Source organism: Osmerus mordax, chromosome 12 (genome assembly GCF_038355195.1).
Source record: "Osmerus mordax isolate fOsmMor3 chromosome 12, fOsmMor3.pri, whole genome shotgun sequence".
NCBI classification, from domain to species: Eukaryota; Metazoa; Chordata; class Actinopteri; order Osmeriformes; family Osmeridae; genus Osmerus; species Osmerus mordax.
In genome coordinates, this window is record NC_090061.1 from 11,711,739 (window position 1) to 11,734,464 (window position 22,726).

The 22,726-nt window shown below is 50.3% G+C and overlaps 1 protein-coding gene across 1 annotated transcript in view; it reads left to right on the top strand.

Annotated features, from left to right (window-relative positions):
- unc5a (unc-5 netrin receptor A) overlaps positions 1-22,726 on the top strand; it is a 102,767-nt gene that overhangs the window by 57,594 nt on the left and 22,447 nt on the right. The window contains exons 3-7 of the mRNA XM_067247590.1: positions 4,181-4,324; positions 5,979-6,082; positions 6,787-6,967; positions 9,942-10,109; positions 18,086-18,250. Coding sequence (XP_067103691.1) covers positions 4,181-4,324; positions 5,979-6,082; positions 6,787-6,967; positions 9,942-10,109; positions 18,086-18,250 — 762 coding nt within the window. The remainder of the gene's footprint in view (positions 1-4,180; positions 4,325-5,978; positions 6,083-6,786; positions 6,968-9,941; positions 10,110-18,085; positions 18,251-22,726) is intronic.

The window sequence follows — 22,726 nt, forward strand, 5'->3', positions numbered from 1 at the left end:
TGTAGCTTTCATTTGCTTGTGTCCTTGGTGCTAACGTAGTGGTCTCCTTGGCACAGTGGCCCATTCCGGGTCATTTACATTTGGGGATATTTTTTACGTTGATTGGTTTTATATCAGTTGCAACCCTGCCATAGCAAAGAAATTGATCACACACTTAGGAAATCCTTAGCCCTTCCTATGAATGCAAACTACCTGCAAAGAACAACTTGAAAAATGATATTCACTTCATGTTATGTTACTTTATGGTCATTATTTTTGTCATAACCGTGGTCGTAGATGAGGAAGATGAACCTAAGGAGAAAACAGGATATAGTGGAACAAGAAGCAAATACAGCCAAACAGGATCGAGTCAAACAGGATCCAATCAAACAGGAAACAGGATCGAGACAAACAGGAAACAGTCTTAACAGGAAAACCGGATCCATTCTAACAGGAAACAGGATGCACAGTCACACCCTGTCTGCTGACTGACAGAGCCCGTTGTTTTCTGTCTCTGTCCCCACACACAGCATGAACTCTGTTCTCCGTGGCGTGTTCCCAGGTGTACAGTCCCAACCCTAATCCCCCTTCATCCACTCATGAAGCCCAGCACCACACAGTGGGGATGCAACCTAATTGAATTTCCTTGGTCACAATGAACACACATTCAAACCTGCCAGTTCCAGTCCCTGCTTTTGATAAGCAAATGACCCCTGCGGAATTGAGGTCAAAGCCTGCGAAAACAAGAGTGAGAGAGAGAGAAAGAAAGTCTTCGTCTCAGACGAGCCCGATATCGACTCATGGAGGATTGAGTCCAATGATGTTTACCCTGTGTGTGGAGCCCCTCTGAACTCCAGAGCGTCTTCACCCAGACCTCACACACACACACACACACACACACACACACACACGTACACACACCCAGGACACACGCTGCCAGGAACATCTGTAGACGGCTGTGCACACACACACACACACACGGATGGATATATTTACATACAGTCTATGTAGATATGCACACACATTTGTAAACACACACAGAATACATGTAGAACAGATTCCCTTCCCACGCCGTGTGGGTGCCCTGGTCTCTGCAGGTGAGAGTCTGCATTCAGCAATCTGACTGTTCCCTTCATACATTCAGATAGAGAGCAGCTGTGAATGTTCATCTGGATGCCACAGACAGACGAGCAGCATCCAGACTCCTATCAGTAGTTGTCACAGTTACAGCTTCTGTGGGACTTGGCCACATCATTGAGAGAGGAGGTAGTGTAGTAAGAACATTCCAGTGGCATTGTTGTGTACAAAAGTCCCAGCCTCTATTCCATCCCTGGCCTAGTCCCAGCCCCAGCCTAGTCCCAGCCCCAGCCCTGAGTCTCAGTCACCATAGTGTGATTGACAGGGTCATGTAAGTTAAGCGTCAGTGCCTTAACTAAATCTCCATTTTACCCAGGGCTAGGGAAAATAACCAACAATGTTGCAGTGAATAAAATAAGTTGCCAACAAAATAGCCAAATAATGGGATTCTTTTACTTTAACCGTCAATCATTGCATTGAGGAGCACGTGTGTGTGTGTGTATGTGTCTGGATAGATGTGTGTATGTGAGAAAGTGTGTATGTTGATGGGTGTTGCCAGGTCAACCCTTCTCATTTCCATATGGAGTCCTGTAACCCCGGCAGCATGCGCTCGCCAGTGCATAAGCCGCATCAGCTGACCTATTGCACCAGAATGAAAAATGAGAGAGGGGGCTCGGTCTGAGTCCAGAATTCAAAGTGGTGTCGCTCCCCTGGTCATGAATATTGCACGGACGCCCAGGGAAGTTTGGAGTACGGGCTGATTCTGAGATGAGCTGAAACTCCACACTCAGTGGAGGGTGAATCATAAAACTTCTTAATTACTTAAGAGGGGCTGTGATGTAGACACTGTCAGATGGTTGCTGTGGTGGTTAGAGTGTAATCTCCTAAGATTCCCACAGGCAGGTTCTGTGTCACATACCATGCAAGCATGACAGACCCTTTAATCAATACTGACAGAATTGCAACACAGGGTAGTCAGGGCACTTTGTGAAGCCCAGCTATTTCCAATTACAGGTAGGCTTCCATGAATCAATACATACAGTATATACCAGACTTATCTTTGTGTAGTGGTGCAGAGGGGAATCCACATATGAAGGTGACCTTCAGAAAAAGTACAGTTTGAATCAGGATTCCATGTACCTGAATGTTCAGTGAGGGTAAAATAAAAACAACCAGGAGACAAATTGAAATGATTTGTATTACTTTTTCTCAGTGCTGTACAACTATGGTGCAGTTTGTTTTGCTGTGACACCCCAGGAATAGATGGTATTTTGTCTCATTCATTAATTGGAGTGAAATTGGACACAGTGAGTCATCACAGTGTTTCAGAGTGCTACAGGAAGGTGTTGTAGACAGGATGCAGGTAGTGTAATTATGAGGAGAAAAAGCGATAAGAAAGCCAAATGCAATTACCCAGCCAGCCAATCAGAATGTCAGATTGCGTGCTTCCATATTTCTCACCCTCCTCCACTGTTGCTCATGCTTTGCATCTCCAGAAAGATCTTTAGTCATTTCACACCTAGCCTCTGCTTAACAAGAGTCAGGCTTATACGACTTTACAGTTTTGGAGCACTGTTGCCCTAAATGCTCTGTGAATTTAGACCATGTTAGACAACTAATGTGATCTGGGGGGGTTCAGGTTATGGAGGACTGGGAGTAGCTACTCCATTAAGACGGCAACTACGATAGGAGGGAGGGGGGGGGGGGGGGTCGGGTCATGTCATAGCCCCACTCGCTTTGAAATGCCAAATTTGTTTGATAAAAAAAAAAAAAAAAAAAAAAAAAAAACGTCAATTTCGACAGGAGGAAAATCGGCAGTATCATCACGTGTTTACATCGGCAGAGGACTGTAATTGCGGTATAGGTTCACCGGTCTGATGGCTGCCACTTAGAACACAAGTTCCTGGATGAGTTCCCTACAGGAACCTGAGCCCGACGGGTCCTGGACAGAGAGGGGGCTTGAGGGGCCGCTGGAGAGTGACACTAAGTGCTTTCAGCTAAATGACAGTTAGAGGAGAGCGACCCCGGCTCTATGAAGATCAACAGAGCCGGCGGGGTGGACGCGTCGGTGTGTCAATTTGGAGGAGATGCCGGGGTGGAGTAGGGAGGGAGCGTGGCCCCGCGCTGTCGGGTCTGAGCATTCAGTCTCTCCAAGGTCTGGAGGCAGAGGAGAAGGGGTTTGAGAGAGAGCCTAGTGAAAACACGGCTGTCGTTCCATAAGTGAGGAGTATCTGTGTGTGTGTGTGTGTGTTAAGTGTGTGTGTGTGTGTGTTTTGAGAGCTATGTAGGGATTGTGTGTGTGGAAGTGGAGGTAGGACACTTGGCCACGATCAAGGTCAGTGTTCAGGAAAACTACCACTGGTCTGAGAAGGGTGAGCGAAGAAAATGACAGTGGAAAAACTGTCTCCTGAACATGAAACAACAGTAGAACTAGATTTGATTAAATAAAGAAGAAAGAAAAAAACAGTTCATCCAGTTTCAACACAGTTTTGCGATAATCTTTCATCTCTTTATTATTAATTCTTTTTTTTCCAAGACCTCTACATCTATCTCTGTTCATTTTGTTTGCCTGACTTTCTGTTTTCTGTAGTACCTCCCACTCGTGCTCATAACAAGAGACTCTTGCTAGTCGACTTCTGTCAGCTCGGCAGTAATGAACACTGTTTGTCCAGGTGCCTCTAAGGTTAGAGCACAACACATTCACCTCCAGAGATGAACATACTCCTGTGGAAGAGAAAAAAAGCTGTTGGTTCGCTGAAAGTTTCTCATTCCCTTGTTGTCTCACAAATGACCGTGACAAAGGCCCACATTACCTCCCTCGGAACCCCCCTCCCGATGGCTCCCGGCAGTTCCTCTCCTTCTCCCCGGGTAACAAGCACTGTTGTTATTTGATTACGGTACTCTGCTTGTTTGCGTGGGCCCCGTGCTGCAGAGGAAGGACTCTAGCGTCGGCTTGGGTTCAGTGAGCTTCTCCCGGAGCTTTAGACTCCTCCTCCTGCTGCTCGTTATCCACTTACAAGCTAAATTGTGAGGAAGCTCACTATGTGATTGTCTAGAGGGGTGTTTTGATTGGATGGAAGTTTTCTGTTAGTGCTAACTTTTGCCCCTTGTTTCCTTTCTGCAGCGCTGCCTATCATGCAGGTGAAGATCGACATTACCAGACAGCAGGTGGAGAAGATCTTCGGCCTGGATGAGTACTGGTGCCAGTGTGTGGCCTGGAGCACTACAGGAACCCAGAAGAGCCAAAAAGCATATGTGCGGATTGCCTGTAAGCAAAGAACGAAAACTCCTTTTTTGCTACCAAGAAATAGACTAACTTGTCACACACTTGTTACAAGAGCGATGTAAGAACCGCATGTTTAGTTCAGTTGTTTATGATGTTGTGAGAGTCTGTCATGAGGATAAGGAGCCTGAAGGAGGGGAACCTAGTCAGCCCACAGAGTCAAGGATGCATTTGAAGACACACACTGTTATAATGTGATTAAGATTCCGCTAAAATGGGCTTCCTGAGGTAACGCAGATAAGCAGAATGATCAGACCGGGATCTGGGGTAATACATCTGCTAGGAGGCAGTCCTGAAAAGGAGCACACTAAATTAGGGTTTTCATGGGCAAATCCTCAGTAGATAGAGTATATCAGTGACACGCCCTATGATGAAAATAGCTGGAATAAAAAATGAAAAAAAAAATGAATTGAAATTTATGACTGTGCCGCCGCCATAAATCTGTCGAGGGAACACAGAGAGACTTCCCCAGCCGCAGCCTCAAAGGCTTCATTAGGAGAAGCCATTTTGCATCCGAGTTTTATAGCATCCGCCTCTATTAATTCAGGCATAAATATGCATAGTTCTAGACAGCTAAACGTAACACTGTCTCAACAGAACATGCCTGGCGCTCCTAAAACGCATCGGCCAACCTTGTACGCGTGCCTCACAAAGTCACACACATGTAGGATGAGGGCACTCTTTCACGTGCACGTGCACGTGTGTACGGCATGCGCACGTTCAGACACACTCGCATACATGCACACGCTCACACACACACATGCGTGCACACACTCTCCCACACGTTTGAGCCTTCCAGAACTGTTAGATCTTCCGTCACCTCAAGTCCCATTATATCGTCTTTAATTAAATTAAATGTCAAGGAGCGATCTGTTCATCTCAGTGTTTCTCTAAGCATGATTGCTCAGGACAGGCCCAACATCTGCTTTATAGAATCTGTCTCAGGAAGCCCAGCAATCTCATTGGTTGGCAGTGTGGTGCCATGCTGTTTTTGTTGTTGCTGTGAGTCACAACAGGAAGTGAAAGGACTCAAGGTTGCCCGAACGCTACCAGCAATGCTACAGCTGCTGCCCTAACAACTGGTCTGATTCATACAACACAATGCCTAGTTCCCCCCCACAAGGCCCACCCCACTTGAAATAAAGTGGTAATTGCTTCCACAACGTAGTTTGGGCTGTTGATAAATGGTAGATCTCACACTGTTGTGCACAGGGAAACACAGTGGTAAATACCCCCCCCCCCCCCCCCCCAGTCTGAGGCTGGGGCTTGGGCTAAAGCTGGGGCTGGGGACAGGGAGAAGATGTTGTGGGGAGAGGGGAAGAGAGGAGAGCGGAGGGAAGCTGGCGATGGAGGGACCAAGATAATGTGTTGCTTTGGTTTTGATGCCTGAGCCCTCTGGCAGTATTCAGGCATCCAGCATGAAGCAGCCTGCAGACTGTAAAAAACACACCACAGATACGGACCTCAGAACAGAATCTGCTCACATAGAGCTACTGACAACATGTTTTAAAAGCTGTGTGATGTTTTGGTGATGAGATAACATCAGGGGTATTTGCATACGGTCCCTGCATATTTTAATGAGAAAATTTCAGTGCGTCTGATTCGTGTTTCGTTTGTGTTTTCTTTTCACGGTGTCCAGACTTGAGGAAGAACTTTGAGGAGGAGCCAATGGGGAAGGAGGTGGCGTTGGACCAGGAAGTGCTTCTCCACTGCCATCCTCCGGAGGGCATACCACCGGCTGAGGTTAGACACACAGAACACAGGGTCGATTCCGACATGGGAACAGACCAATGATCGTCGTACCCTAACCCAAGCTTAATTTCCCACAAAATGCACCTCCACTATCAGGTCTAGTGATGCAAAACTTGACCTTTAGTCGTGTAGGGTCATCGTCATGATATAAGGGATGGGGCCACCCCTGGAAAGAAGAATTATACCTCCAATTATTTCCTCTCATTGATTTATGATCACTTTTACATCTTTGGGAGGCCATATATCAGAGCGGCTCGTCACATCAGTCAGACCTGGCCACGAGGCCTAACTCCTGCTCTGGGAGAGACACATCCATAATTCATGACTGTGTTTGCACTCCCCCCCCCCCCCTCCTTCTCTGTCTCGCTCTCTTCCTCCGTCTCCTGCTCTCCCTCTTTCCCTCGCTGTAGTTCTCTCTCATTCTTTCTCTCTCTCTCTCTATCCCTCTCCCTCTGCCTCTTCCTCCCACCATATAGCTGTCTCTCCTTATCTCTCTTTTTCTCTCTATCTCTGCCATCCCTCCTTCAGTGGTCTTGTTCGCCCCTCCTTCTCTAGAGGAACTTCTCATCCGTGCCTCTCTTGTTTCTGCACAAAGTCACATCCCAGCCTCTGCCAGTTAGTGTATGCCGCCCATAGCTACTGGGTGAACCCTGATCCTCTTGAAGCAGGCAGTGACCATAGCAACGTGTCTCCAGGTGGAGTGGACGAGGAACGAGGATCTGATCGACCCGGCCAGTGACCCCAATTTTTTCATCACGGCGGACCATAATCTCATCATCAAACAAGCCCGCCTGGCAGACACGGGCAACTACACCTGCGTGGCCAAGAACATCGTGGCCCGCCGCAAGAGCACCTCCGCCACCATCCTCGTCTACGGTAGGTGACCCCTCTCCTGTCACCAGCAAGCATGAGTCAGCGCTCTGTACACAGTGGAACAAGTGAGTCGGAGCCTGTTCTGGGCGAGGCAGAGAACACTCAGACCTGTGTAGAGAGACCTTGCTGTGCTTGCATGGCCACAACTCTGACCCTGCATTCACAAACGACTTCACCCTTACTGTGGCACAGACGGTCACCCTGACTGGCCTGTCAAGGTGTCAGCCTCTCTCTACAACATGTGGCGGTGGATACATATTGTTGCGTTCAAACCAATGGAACAATAAGGCCGCAAAGTCATGATTTCTCCACATTGGAAAACCAAGTCTGTCCCAAGTTGTCTCATTACATGAAGAGGGGGAAGGTGCGGCTACACAAGTCCACCACGTCCCCTCCCTCGTACGAGGCCACACAGCCCAGAGAGGAGAGCCTGGGTCTTAGATCCCCCTGCCCCACACACACCCTATCCCCCACCCAGAGGCAAGATGTGAAAGGAAATTGAATTAACAGCAAACTGTAAATAATGACTTGGCTTGATAAGCAGACTGACCTTTATTAAAATGCAGAAGAACAGCATATTTTCCAGCACACAAGACTCCCAGGGAGCAGGCAGTACTAACGTTTGCATACATTAGCGCCCGCCTTAATTCTCAGCTACAAGCAAACAGGAGCTGGTAATCGCTGGGGAGAGCATCATGAAAGCTTCTCTGTGCGCTGGGGAGAGAGGCACAGTCTGGTACTATGTCTGCCTCGCTTACCCAGCCTGTCTGAGAGGATATAGTAATGGGTGCATGCTGTGTCGTACACCCCATCAAAGATAGTCTATGTTCAGGATCACTGGGGGGGGGAAACGGGTATGAATGAAAAAAATATTTGCTGGCCAATTTCTTCTAGGTTCACGGGTAATGGTCGAGAATAATAACTGGTTAATGCAGAGTAGTTCAGTTTCCTCTCTGGGACAAATGGACTGCCATTCCATCAGCCTTGACGAAGAACAGGCCAGAGAAGTGATTGCTCTCTGATAATACAGAGCACATGCTGACATGTTCTTGTGCTGTGATTGAAAAGCTTGCCCCGTGATTGTTTTTTGTTGGTGTTCTTGACAGAATCAGAAGTAGAAATGATTGTTGAGCCCATCACATTTGCTCTTTAAGGTATGCTTTTCTTTGGACTGTCAATCATCGATCAGTCAATACACGCTCTTGGAGCCATGAAATTGGGGACAAATGACGTGAAACGGGCGTTTGCCTCCCAGTTTCTTCCAACCTACGCTACACCTGCGGTGTGCAATGTATTTCTGTGGTTCCATTAATTGTGACAAAATCCCAGATTCAGGGATCCTATTCAGAAGACCCGTCATGACTTTGTCGTTAAGGTATCCTCTGTGACAGACGACACTTCCTCTTTGCGAGCCGCTGGGCGATCAGAACCGGGTGAGCCAAGCCGGGGCTGAACTCTAGTAACAGGCGGTCTTCTCCAAGGGGAGCTGGGACGAGATCCGGAGATGTATTTTAATGAGCCACACTGGCGAGGCTGGTGAGGCCGTGCTAAGAGGTAATCAGGCGCTTCAGTCGCCTGGCAATTTACCTCTCGCCATGGTGGGCAATCAATCCCTCACAGAGGGCAAGGAAATGATTCAGCCACAGCGCAGAGCGCAGGGGACGCACAGGGGGAAATTAGAGAGGGGGGGTGGGGGGGGGGGTGGAGAGGAGGGCAGTACCACGTCAAGAGAACAGAACCATGGTTCAAGTCAACAAATTAGGTAATTTGGTAGCAGATTTCTGGTTGCTGGGAGTCCTGTCCCAGAGACTAAATAGAGCACACTGTTGATTAGAACTTCACCTCGTTGATTTGATCCAATCAACTGCCAGGATATAATTATGTCAATTATGTGGCAATAGCAGGCCAAAGACCAGAGGCTGGTTGTGATGGGAGACTGAACTGTGGTACACATGGATCTGTGCTGTGGGTGGACCAGGGCGGCTGTAGAGTCAGGACTTTACTTTGTGGTGGGAAATGCCAAGGAAATTACCTGGCAGCGTGCAGATGAATGATAGCTTTTTTACTCTGACGGCTTTAAAGTGGATTGGCATTTATTAAGTAGTCTGTTAAGTAGTTAAAGTCTTATTTGTCGGAAATTGATTTTCTCTTTTTTGATGGATTTGTTATATGGTAGAAGAATGGGGTCTTTTTGATTTAGATTCTTTTAGGGATTACCTAAAATCAGAAATGAAAGTTTGAAAAACTTGAATAATTTACACCCTGTCTTGAGGGAAGTGATTTTTGTTTTGGCTCACACTGTGTTTCTGATGTAGACACAGGAAGTGCACCCTGTTATTGGCTGTTGGTCGTGTAATTGCAGTGCTGGGAGAGAGAGATTTGTACACATTACTGTCTATACCGTCGCCATGACTTTAGCAACACACCTCTCTCATTGGTGCATGTCGGGTAATCCTGACTGCTCTGTCCCCCCTCCCTCCGTCATCCCTCACTCCGTCATCCCTCCCTCCCTCCGTCATCCCCCTCCCTCCATCATCCCTCCCTCCATCATCCCTCCCTCCGTCATCCCTCCCCCCCTCCGTCATCCCTCCGTCATCCCTCCGTCATCCTTTCCTCCTTCCCTCCATCATCCCTCCCTCTGTCATCCCCCTCCCTCCCTCCCTCCATCATCCCTCCGTCATCCCTCCGTCATCCCCCTCCCTCCCTCCATCATCCCTCCCTCTGTCATCCTTCCCTCCCTCCCTCTGTCATCCCTCCCTCCCTCCGTCATCCCCCTCCCTCCCTCCATCATCCCTCCCTCTGTCATCCTTCCCTCCCTCCGTCATCCTTCCCTCCCTCCCTCCCTCTGTCATCCTCCCTTTCCTACCTCCGTCATCCTTCCCTCCCTCCCTCCGTCATCCCCCTCCCTCCCTCCATCATCCCTCCCTCCATCATCCCTCCCTCCCTCCGTCATCCCTCCCTCTCGTGGCGTGGACAGTTAATGGAGGCTGGTCGACCTGGACCACCTGGTCGGCCTGCAGTGCTTCCTGTGGGCGTGGCTGGCAGAAGAGGAGTCGGAGCTGCACCAACCCCGCCCCGCTGAACGGAGGCACTTCCTGCGAGGGCCAGAGTGTCCAGAAAAGCGCCTGCACGGCCACCTGTCCAGGTAACTCCCAGGTCACTTCCTGTCCTGTGGCGCTCCGTTTCCTGTGGCTTCGCTTTTTGTGGCTGTCCATTCTTCTTCTTCTTTTTTTTGCATCAGCTGCTAGAAGCATTCGTCCATGTTTTAGTTTGATTGCAATTTTTTGACTTTTTTTATTATTATGCTGATGATTTGTCATTTTACTTGGCAGGGCATTAGCTAGTTTCTGTGTGATTAAACAGGCTTCAGTGAAGTGGCATCAACAGAGACCTTTAATCTTCACAACAACCCTCATAGCTAATGAAGTACTGTATCATTAGACTTCATTCATATGTCTCTCTCTCCCATCTGCAGACATGTCAATTTCACCTGCCTCCTTAAAGAGACATCCCCAGGACACTGTGTCAGGGCAGCGAGTACATCTGTTATTGCATAGTGCTCAAGCCATGTTGTAAATATGAGCAATAAAAAGCAGAATTATGGCCCAGCTTGTGCGCCAGGTTTTACGCGTGAGGAGTTAAGGCGTATTTGATTCGTCTCCCATCCCGTCTCCCCTGTGTGGAGGCTGAGCAGCGTGCCTGATGCTGAGCACAGGATATCGATCCCTGGCAGAGCCCGAGATGGAAGGCTGCCTCGTATACAGGCCCCGCATTAGCCTCCTGACGGAGTGAGGGAAGGAGGAGCGGGAGGGTGGAATAAACCGAGGACACGGAGGGAAGGAGAAGGATTGTGGAAAGGGATGGAAGGAGGCAGGGATGAAATGAAAAGAGAAGGAGAAGAAAAAAAAGCGAGGTAGAGAGTGATGCGGTGGGAGGGAAACGTCCAGTGGCTGGCGTGTAGGCGGTACAGAGAGCAACAGAGGAGGGAGTAAAAGAGAGATGAGGGGAAGCAAGAGAACGGCAAAAAGAGAGCGAACGAGGTGGGGGGGATGGCTGCTCAGACTGGGAAGGTGTGGGAGGACGTGTGTGTTCGGTCGCCCGACACAGCCTGCCTTTCTGCCGTCCGGTTGACCAGGGGAGCGTCTCCCACACTCTGGAAACAGCCAGGAGGGAAACCCAACACCTCCGCCAGTGCCAGCCTCTCCTCTTTCTCTCTCTCTCCCTCCTCACCCTCTCTTCCTCCTCTCCCCTTGCCTCTAGCGGAGGTTATCTCCCTCGTTGCGTCCCGGGTGTGGTGTTGCACAGGGCTCTCGTGTAGAGGTAACCTAAAGACAACACCTGGCGTCAGACGGGGCTCGAACTAACTCCTGGAAGAAAATAGAGCTGTAAGTAGCAGACTGCAGTAATCCGGGCAGGAGCGAAGGGATCTCTGGGTAAATGGGGGTGTTATTAGGACTGGGGACTATGGTATTACAGGGGTACCCAAGGGTGTGCGCCCCTGGGAGGGGAGGGGCGCGTGGGGGTAATCTTGGTGAGCTTCTAAGCAGATTAGCGCTGGTTGGTCTATTGTACTAGTGCTGGGGCCCGCTCCTGGAGTTGGTGTGTAATTTGAACCCTCAGGGTACACTAAGACTGACTGCACTGTGCCCTTAGAGAGACGTCTGAGCAGAGACTTGTGGAGAGACGCAACTTTCTTTGGTGCTCGTTTGATGAGGGATATAGAGGTGGCATGACCTCCATCATACCTCCAGCTGCTCTTTTGTTGGCTTGACAGGGGCCAGGAGGTGCCTCTCTTCTCATCTCTGCCTCTCTCTTCTCTCTCTCTCTCTTTCTCTCTCTTTCTTTATGCCTCTCTCTCTCTCGTTCTCTTCTATCTTATCTCCCGCTCTCTCCCGCGCTCTCTCCCCCTCCCTTTCGTTTTCCTCTCTCTCGCTCTCTCTCTCGCTCTCTCTAATTTCCTCTAAGAGGTTAGTAGAGGTGTCAGACAGAGCCAGCTGTCTTTTCCAGGGATCCACGGGTCCACCAGGGGCAGCCTGGATGGGTGGAGGTGGCGGTGCGCTTTCTAATCAGAAGAGGCACCTTGTTTGTGTTGTTTACCCCTGGGTGCACCCCTCAGAGCCAACCCCCCTCCACCCACCCTCAGTCTAACCACAGACACACACAACCCAACAACCGCAACCCTTCAAATGAAAAATGACATCCTCTCCGATTTATCAGAAAAGACGGCGGTTCCATGTATAGATCTCCATTTACAGAATGGTTGTAGAGGCAGGACGACCCTGGGCAGGATTACATGTTCAGTGTAGCACAGAACATTCTTAACTCTCTGAGGGCTGAGGGTTGTAATGGGCATTATTACTGGGCCTGGCGGGTTGTGACAGTCAGGTTACTGGGGTCCACACCTCTCATCGTTTGGGGGGGAGATGGTCGATAGTAAGAAATCGGTAGTTATCGGTAGCTTGAGTGCAGTTGGTGTAACTGCACACATACCATAAATTGCATGATAAATTGGTGGTCTAGTTTCCGAGATTCATTAATTATCCAAGCTGAATTATTGTGGATTCCATCCAAGCTGTTTAAAAAAACAGCTTTGTTTTTGCAGAGTGTCTAATTTTAGAATAACATTTCTTCATAAAATCTCTTCTCTCGTATCCATTTTATGTTTCAAGCACTAAGTCTAAGTCATGGTTGTAGGCCTTGTTGGTTTTGTCTCAACAGTATTGACAGCCATGCTAAACTGCTGCAGACTCACTGCACAAACACCCTTTAGGGGGGAAACGGAGTTCTGCATTTAATTAATGACAAAAAAAGAATTCTACATCAACCGGACTTGGAATGACTATAATTTGATGTCTATTTTCAACAGACAGCTTTGTGTCCCAGTGCCTATGGCCATGTATTCTTGTGTTGGACAACAATGTTCAGTTTCCCTCTCAGCTGTGTGGCTGTCCAGACTCATGGCTGTCGTTCTCCGTCTCGATTCAGCAGATGCTGTATTGTACAGAAGTAGCAGCCACACCCAGCCAGCAGTCTGTTAGACTGGGGGACGGCGTGATAGCCGGCCCCTGACAGACATGTCGGATTCTCTACTGTAGGTTCTTGTCAGAAGATGGATGGAAATTGTCCGGTCCATATTTTAGTCTTGAGTGTTCGTACTGGAGCAGTTCAGAGAGTTTTGGCAGGTACTGGTGTGGGATCAGATGGGCCCCATGCTGAGAGAGGCCCGGGGAGTTCTGACGCTGAAGACAGACTGTCAGGAGAGGAAATCAGAGAGCAAAAACAGCCCGCCAGCCAAGTCGAGCATTTTTCCAGCCAGCCAGCTAGGCAGACAAGACAAGAAGCCAGCCAGATGAACCGCACATGTCCTTACACACTCCCACTCCAGTCCTTTCACTTCACGTCATCTCTCTCTCCTGCCTTCCCTCCTGGCCTGCTCCTCTCCTCCATCTCTCTCTCCTGCCTTCCCTCCTGGCCTGCTCCTCTCCTCCATCTCTCTCTCCTGCCTTCCCTCCTGGCCTGCTCCTCTCCTCCATCTCTCTCTCCTGCCTTCCCTCCTGGCCTGCTCCTCTCCTCCATCTCTCTCTCCTGCCTTCCCTCCTGGCCTGCTCCTCTCCTCCATCTCTCTCTCCTGCCTTCCCTCTTGGCCTGCTCCTCTCCTCCATCCCTCTCTCCTGCCTTTTCTTGGCCTGCCTCCCTCCTCCATCCCTGTCTCCATTGACTTTGCCGCCACATTGACTTGTGGTCACAGCCGAGGGAGACAGCCATGACTAAATGGCAGCCAGAGCTGAGTCTGAGATCACACCAACCCTTCCTACAGATACTGTGGCTAGGAGGGCTAGCAAGCTGGCAGGCTAGCAGGCTGGTGGGCTGGCAGGTTCGCGGCGCAGTGGGGAGTTTCTTACAAACGGTATGCTCATGGCTGTCATTAACATATATATATCATGATTCGGATGTACGGTGTGTTTACGATAAAAACGTGTTTTCTTAGGCATCTATTGAAGACTAGCATTTCTGCCCATGACTTAAACCAACAAACAGTCCAATGAGAGCAGAGAAATGAGGACAACAAATGTAATCCCATAACTAACAAACAACCTGAGGAGGTGTCTAACTTGTGTGAATTATTTAAATAGTGTAACCATCCCTGAGGCCTGCAGGGGAGCTGGGGAGATTGATTTGCCTGATAGAAAATAAACAGACTCAGGCTGGCAGACTGGTACGTAAGACTGTGTGTTTGTGTGTTTATATGTGCGCGGTACTCGTCAAAGCCACCGTCGAGAAATGTCTAAAATGACACTGGATTGAGTCCTCTGTGCTTTTTTATATTCAGAGTGTTTTCCCTCAGAATGGATAAAGCTCTGTCGGAAATAGATAAGATGTAAACAAATTAGGATTAATAAATTAGGACAGCGACCAGCATGCGGAGGGCCAGCAGCAGTGGATGTTCCACAGCCTGTTTGTGTTCTGTATCACCCAGGACCAGGTCTGCTCTGAGGATGAAGCTCCTGAGAGCCCTGACGTGACGGAGTCCGGCCGGTACACGTGCTTGTGTCACTCCATCACGCCGTCCCACAGATCCAAAGCTTTTAGTTAGGATTGTTGTAGACCTGCTTCTGGAGTACATGGGGCTGCAGGGGATCAGGCTCCTGTCAAACAGAGAACAGGTTTTGGCCCGTTCAGGCTGAAACATTCAGGTTCACACCCGGAACCGATTTGTGTTTGTGTGAAAGGTGTGTGTTTGGGCCTGGATGTGTGCGCGCGCGTGTGTGTGTGTGTGTGGTGGGGGAGGGGGAGGAGGAGAGAGTAGACCTGCTGGTCTCTAAGGTAATTGTGTTCCTCCCGGAGTTGTGTGAAGGACAGAGGAGCTGCAGGGGTCTGCAGGACTCCCAGGCCTGTCTGCTGTGTCTGTATGGACCCACCTCTGATGGACCCTCCTGCCCCCTGCCGTCCAGTAAAGAGCAGGTGGGCGACTTTACTTATGTCCTTGACAACATGACCGAACAGCAGGACTGCTACTAGGCTTTTATGTTGTCGTCTCCGTCCCTCCGTCCCCCCCCCATTTCCATCGCCTCTCCCAACCCCAGGCCCATGACTAAACCCTGTTGTGTTGAATGATTGGAAGTCATCTGTGTTTCCTTCAAAGGAAACACAGCTGTCTTAGATCTATTTCCTCTAAATAGGTGTGTGTGTGTGTGTGCGTGTGTGCGCGCATGCACAAGTGGCCATGGGTAAGAATAACTTCAACAGAGACCGTCCATTAAGTCTAACTACTTCATTGACTTGAAGAGCTCCTTCTGTCATTATCCACAATACCTCTCCAAGTCCTCGAATACTTATATATACTTATATTCTCTTCAATCACTTAGTGGTAAAAAACCCCACTTCTGGTTCCTTTCTTGTCGTTGTTTGAAATATTGCATCCTTTCTTTCGAACCGCGTGCCTCCAGCTCTCCTGTCTGCTGATGCACAGGCCTCCAGCTCTCCTGTCTGCTGATGCACAGGCCTCCAGCTCTCCTGTCTGCTGATGCACAGGCCTCCAGCTCTCCTGTCTGCTGATGCACAGGCCTCCAGCTCTCCTGTCTGCTGATGCACAGGCCTCCAGCTCTCCTGTCTGCTAATGCACAGGCCTCCAGCTCTCCTGTCTGCTGATGCACAGGCCTCCAGCTCTCCTGTCTGCTAATGCACAGGCCTCCAGCTCTCCTGTCTGCTAATGCACAGGCCTCCAGCTCTCCTGTCTGCTAATGCACAGGCCTCCAGCTCTCCTGTCTGCTGATGCACAGGCCTCCAGCTCTCCTGTCTGATGATGCACAGGCCTCCAGCTCTCCTGTCTACTGATGCACAGGCCTCCAGCTCTCCTGTCTGCTGATGCACAGGCCTCCAGCTCTCCTGTCTGCTGATGCACAGGCCACTGGCCTTTGTGTCGGTAAAGACAAGTTTAAGTTCCGTCACCTCATCAAGCCAGATGTTGATCTCATCTCCATGTTTCACTCGTCTGGATAAACCGGGGGGGGGGAGGGGAGAGGGGGGGGGGGAGGGGGGGGGGGGTTGATGTGAAACCTATGATAATATATTCATTAGGCTGTAATTCCCTATTCAATCAGACTCATCCCTGGGATAATAGGCCCAGCCGCCTGGACCAGTCCACTCAATGCCAAACAAGGACAATTATCTGATTGGTTCTGCTCTCTCTGCCAAATGGAATGTTCTGCAGTGAGACCAGAGCTGTGTCAGCAACTCCTACACACACACACACACGCTCACGCACGCACACACTCACACGCAGACACACACGTACGCGTAAACACAGTCAAGCACACCAACTCACCCGCAAACCTGCTCGCACACCAATTCATTCTTTCGCTCACGTTCACACATTCTTGGGCCCTCTCATTTACAGAAAGCATATTCTCCACCTGTTCCCTCCGTGCCTATTAAGACAGACCAGAGCCCAGCAGACACCTGGAGCCTAAATAACATAATTATCTCCCCACAGTGTAATACCGTTAGGCAGCCTGGACCCTCCCCTGCTCTCTACACCTCCACTTATGTTTTATTGAGCTCAAACTTTGACCTCCAGGGTTCAAACTCACGTTCCAGGATCACGGCCCCCGCTCTGCACACACGCCAGGATTAATGAGGACTAAAGCATCTTGGTTCGGGTCAGCGGGGGGCAGTCCTCCATGGCTTTGTGTGTGTGTGTGTGTGTTTGTGTGTTTATGTACGCATTTTCCCCCCTCGCTGCGAGAGTGTGTACGCAGGTGTGTTTGTCTGTGTTACAGTATGAGTTTCCGGGCTCTCTGATTCACGTCAGTCTCCCTCCCTCGCTTGGGAGAGCGAGGCTGTCTCCCCCCTGAGAGCTCATTACGCCGCATGTTCCCATTAGCCCTCAGCTAACCTTCCCCAGGCCAGCTAACGTGTCACTCCCAATATCACTCCCAGCCGGCCCCCCCGGCCAGCTGCACATACTATTACCCTCACCTTCGCAAAATGGCCTCCGTCTCTGCAGGACACTCGGCAGGTGCCATATTTCCCCGCCCGCCTGGCGCCCGCCTGGCGCCCGCCTGGCGCCCGGACTTCTCAGAGCGCTAGCACACTCATTATCATCTGGTTCATGTTGTTTATTATAATGGTATCATCCCGCAGGGTCTATCAGAGTTGGCTGTGTGCAATGTCGTTATTGTTCCCTCCCTCCCTCCCTCTCTCTCTCTTTTGCTCTCCTTTTCCCCTCTCCTTATCTCTCTTTTTCTCTCTGTTTCCGTCTCTCTCTCTTTCTCTCTCTTTCTCTCTCTCTCTCTCTCTCTCTCTCTCTCTCTCTCTCTCTCTCTCTCTCTCTCTCTCTCTCTCTTTCTTTCTCTAGTTTGCTGACATTAGCTCACAGCATACGCTATTAAATCTACCCTCTCTATAATGTCCGACACCTATGCTCCTAAACTGCTAAACATAGGTTGGGATGGAAAGCGTATTTGTGTGTGTCTCCATAACAACAGGTGAATGAGGAATGCAGGCACTGGTAGGTTTTCACGGGATGAATGCAGAGAGTGTACACATCTGGGCGCTAGCACCTCCAGAATACAGCTAAACCCAGGGTGGAAGGGGTCTCACAACCCACACTATTTTCATGTGGAGAGCCAAGCATGGCAAGCAGGGACAGATGGAGTTTGTTTACGCTCGTCAACAGGACACACTATGGTTATTGTATTTGTATGTGTGTCTTTGTGTGTGTGTGTGTATGTGTCGTCAGTATGTTTGAATGAGCCACATGATTTGCTGGGTTCCATGTATCACTGTAGCCCAGTATGAAACCACAGCCTCGCACATTCAGCCCTGCTTTGATGACTCCTCCTGCCTCTTGACTGTGTTTTAATGTGTTTTAGGCGGGTTCTCTAGCCGGGTTATTACTTGTTTGTATGAGACAGCTCCGCATGTGTTTGATCAGTCTGTCTGTCTGCCTCACTCTTCACCATCAGGCACAACAGATTCATGAACCCGCTCGCACTGGATGTTGGAATGGGCTTTATGTGACTGTGTGGGTGCGTGCTTGTGTGTGGGTCTGAGTGTGCCACCGTCCGTGCGTGCGTGCGTGCGCCTCCCTGACCTTGTGTCCTCTGTGTGTGTGTCCAGTAGATGGAGGCTGGAGTGAGTGGAGCAAGTGGTCGGCGTGCGGGGCGGAATGCTCCATGTGGAGGAGCAGGGAGTGTACCCAGCCCTCGCCTGGCACGGGGGGCAAAGACTGCCAGGGCCTCGACCTCCAGTCCCTCAACTGCACCAGCGAGCAGTGCCCCCAGAGTAAGTACCAACCTTGGGGACTCGTCGGTGCTGTACTCCAGCAGTATCAGTTCAGGACCAGCTGAGTGTCTTGCAGTCAATGTCATGCTAGGGTTCTGCTGAGGTAGCATCACTAGATACACACACACACACACAGGTGCTGCATGCTACAGGGAATAGAACACAGCTCCTTTAGCTGGAGCTGTGACCTAAGACTGTCTGTCAGGGAGTCCGGGAGCAGGAGGTGGTGCTCAGTGGAACAGGAGGTGTATGAGGAAGGTGGAGGAATGTTCCTTCCACCTGTGACCTTTCGAAAGTCATTAACACCAGGGGGAGGGGGGGGGGGGGAGAATTAGACAGTCTCTCTGGTCGGATTATAAAACATAATCTGGCAGATTAGATATCACACCACGCTGAGGTCAAATCATCCGTGAAAAAATACACCCAGGAGGTGTCTGTCTGTGTGTGTGTGTGCGCGTGCGTGCTGGCGGGCGCATATGTGCTCGCTCTGGATAAGAGCGTCTGCTTAATGACTACACGTAAATGTAAATGACAAAATGTAAATATGTCGGTGCGTGCGTACGCCCGCGTTTTCATGTGTGCGTGTACACGCCATCCTCGTGTGTGCGCACGTGATCTCGCACGTGCCGCGACTGTGTGCTTTTAATACTTCCCATCCTCGGCTCGAGCAAAGCCAGCCCTCCTCCTGGGTTCTTAACAGGAGCCATATTGTCAGGATTAGCAGTGTCCAGGCTGTGAGGTGGCAGCTGGGTGGACCACAGCACCGTGGGACTCGCCCCGCCACCAGATGGACATGAAAGAGGGAGCACTGGCGTTCCCCACGCAGGCCACCGCCACGCCGGCGCTCTCCGGCCCCGCCCGGGGGACGAGGCATCTCTGTGTGACGGCGCGTGACCAGCGGAGTAGGGCTGGCGTGATCAGGGGGCGTTTGTCTGCGGAACACGTGGTTTCGTGGGGACGGAGCATAGTGTACTCCACCCACTGCGCTAATGAAGACGTTATGAATCCCCCCTCAGACGGACATCATCCCTGCATGGGATGCCAAGAGGGCTTCATCTGGACTGTGATGTTGACGTCTGGTGCGTGTGTGTGTGTGTGTGTGTAGCAGTGATCCAGTGAGTTCAGTCGGACCATCATCAAAGGTCACTAGCATCTACCCACAGTGAAGACACGCCCATACAGAAATGCTATCAGTATAAACACGCACACACACACATATACACACGTACACACACAGTGTGGATCGCAGTGTTGGCCCCTCTGAAGTCTGTTCTAGAGTTTCCATCCCATAGCTGTGTGAAGTACTATATTGTAATGATCCAAACATCAGCATGGTTAGTCCAGTCAGCAGTCTCGTCTCCGAGCTATTACTGTAACTGAAAGTCCTTCTCAAACAGAAGCCCTCATTATTGCTCCCTGTGGGATTTAATGATGTGATTATTGGGTGAGGCATGCAGGCTCTTTGACTTTCCTCAGTCTTAGCATCCCACAAACGTATCTCTAAACTCTCTCATTAAACACCACGTGTCAGACCAGGGTATTGTTGTTCAGTTAGCGTGTGTGAGAATGCGAGGTTGTTACCAAAATGTTCCGGGCCCATCTCTCGCAGAAGCTGCAGGAAATACCAAGTGCTTCATCTCCTAACCCTTAGCCCAGGCTGGATGGGTTTTAGAAGCCACGAAGATAAAGCTCCCAGAAATCTCTGCTGGAAAATAATGAACGACTTGGCGCCGAGCCAAATCCAAAATGGCTGCCAGGTGTTGGAGGGCACCTAGCGGATTGTGGAGGAGAAGAGGCTTGTCCTAACGGTCGTGTCAAATTAGGACAACATCAAAATAATTATTTGACTAAATTTGAGTAACGGAGTCAGACGTTCAATTTGCAAAACACTGTATTTGGGGCAAATTAGAAATGATGCAAAGTACCGTCTGAGTACAAATTTGTTATGTGTCTGTTTTCGTATGTGGCGATGGGCTTGCTAATTTGACATCAGAGCTGTTAGCGTTTAATCGTTGGTTTGTTTGGAGGAACAGAGCGTGGTAATGGGCTCGCCGCTGAAATACGAGCAAGCGTTTATTTTCCGGACTATATTTCATTGTGACGTCCATGGGGATGAAACGACTGCATTGTGGAGACAGTAATGGTCACGTTCACTTTGAGAGTTTTACTGGCCATATTTCCATGACCTTAAGAACTCCAACGTTATTCATCTTCTGGGGAAATGACTGCGACTGGCCATGGGATGAAATATACTCTCCAGCTTCTTGATAAATGCCCAGGGGAGAGGCGCAGGAGGCTGCATAGCCTTTATTTATCAACGTGGGCGGAACAGAGGAAGGGGGGGGTAGGGGTGGCATTTCAGGGGGTGTAACAGTACCCATAGACACACAGACTTGGGTACAATACCAGCTCCAACTCGAAAACTCGAGACGTTTGGAAACCCCAAACGTCTACAGATGGAAACACCAAACGTCTACAGATTTGTAGACGTTTGGTGTTCTGTGAAGACGGGGATTATGACAAGCTCCCCTTAGTCAGAGTCAGCAGAGAGTGTTCTGGTCTGAGTATTTCATAATAAGCCTGCCCTGAAGCCCCTCCTAGGCTCAATAGGACTGTTGGGACACAGGGAGAGAGAGACAGAGAGAGAGACAGAGAGAGAGACAGAGAGAGAGACAGAGAGAGAGAGACAGGGAGAGAGAGCCAGGGAGAGAGAGACAGAGAGAGAGAGACAGAGAGAGAGAGACAGGGAGAGAGACAGGGAGAGAGACAGAGAGAGAGACAGAGAGAGAGACAGAGAGAGAGACAGAGAGAGAGAGACGGGGAGAGAGAGACAGGGAGAGAGAGCCAGGGAGAGAGAGACAGGGAGAGAGAGACAGAGAGAGAGACAGAGAGAGAGAGCCAGGGAGAGAGAGACAGGGAGAGAGAGACAGAGAGAGAGAGACGGGGAGAGAGAGACAGGGAGAGAGACAGAGAGAGAGACAGAGAGAGAGACAGAGAGAGAGAGACAGGGAGAGAGAGACAGAGAGAGAGAGACGGGGAGAGAGAGACAGGGAGAGAGACAGAGAGAGAGACAGAGAGAGAGACAGGGAGAGAGAGACAGGGAGAGAGAGACAGGGAGAGAGAGACAGAGAGAGAGACAGAGAGAGAGACAGAGAGAGAGAGACGGGGAGAGAGACAGAGAGAGAGACAGAGAGAGAGAGACGGGGAGAGAGAGACGGGGAGAGAGAGACGGGGAGAGAGACACAGAGAGAGAGAGAGACGGGGAGAGAGACAGAGAGAGAGAGACGGGGAGAGAGAGAAGGGGAGAGAGAGACGGGGAGAGAGAGACGGGGAGAGAGAGACGGGGTGAGAGAGAGACGGGGTGAGAGAGACGGGGTGAGAGAGACGGGGTGAGAGAGACGGGGTGAGAGAGACGGGGAGAGAGAGACGGGGAGAGAGAGCCGGGGAGAGAGTGACGGGGAGAGAGAGACGGGGAGAGAGTGACGGGGAGAGAGTGACGGGGAGAGAGTGACGGGGAGAGAGTGACGGGGAGAGAGTGACGGGGAGAGAGTGACGGGGAGAGAGAGACGGGGAGAGAGAGACGGGGAGAGAGAGACGGGGTGAGAGAGACGGGGTGAGAGAAACAGGGATATAGTGGGGAGACGCAGGGAGAGAGATACATGGGGAGAGATACAGTGGGAAAGACAATTCTAGGTCAAGAGACACAGGGTGAGAGGCATAAAGATACCATGGTGACACAGGAAGAGAGGGAGAGAGACACAGAGAACTTATAGGGGGACAGAATGTGTTTTTTCTAATTATGTTGAGTGGAAGAGAAAGATAATTGAATGAGGCAGAGGGGCAGAAGCACATGGAGGTGGGGTAGAGATGGAGGGGGAGGGAGTAAAAGATGGAGATAAAGATGTGGAGATAGAGAGAGAGAGAGGGAGGCAGGGAGGGAGAAAGCGTTGGAGGGGAAATAAAGGAGCCATCCAATTATAAAACTTGATTAGCTGTGTCAATTAAAGCGTGACGGACGTTCGTTCAATTGTTGGCCCTTCCGGTGTAGATCGATACGTGGGGCCATGCGGGGCCCAGGCCGATGTCTGCTCGTGGCTCAGGTTAGCATGGACGAGCACTCGTCTGACACACCTGCTGGGACTGATAAAACCAGAGGTAGCAATGCTCAGATAAGTCTGGAGAGATTACAGGCAGAATGAGAATGAGAGAGAGAGAGACAGGGAGAGAGAGAACAAATGAGAAAGAAGGGGGGCAAAGAGAAGAGAGATCAGGCGGATGAGAGAAAGAGAGTGAGGGAAAGACAGGGAAAGAGACTGAGACAGTCGGCGATCGGTTAAACACTGAGGATGGAACATTGGAACGGGGGGGACCTGTAGAGTAAGGAAGAGAGAGGGGAACAGGGGGACCTGCAGATTAAGGAAGAGAGAGGGGGAGGGAGAGACAGAGGTGGGGAAAGGGGGGAGGAGACGGAGAGCG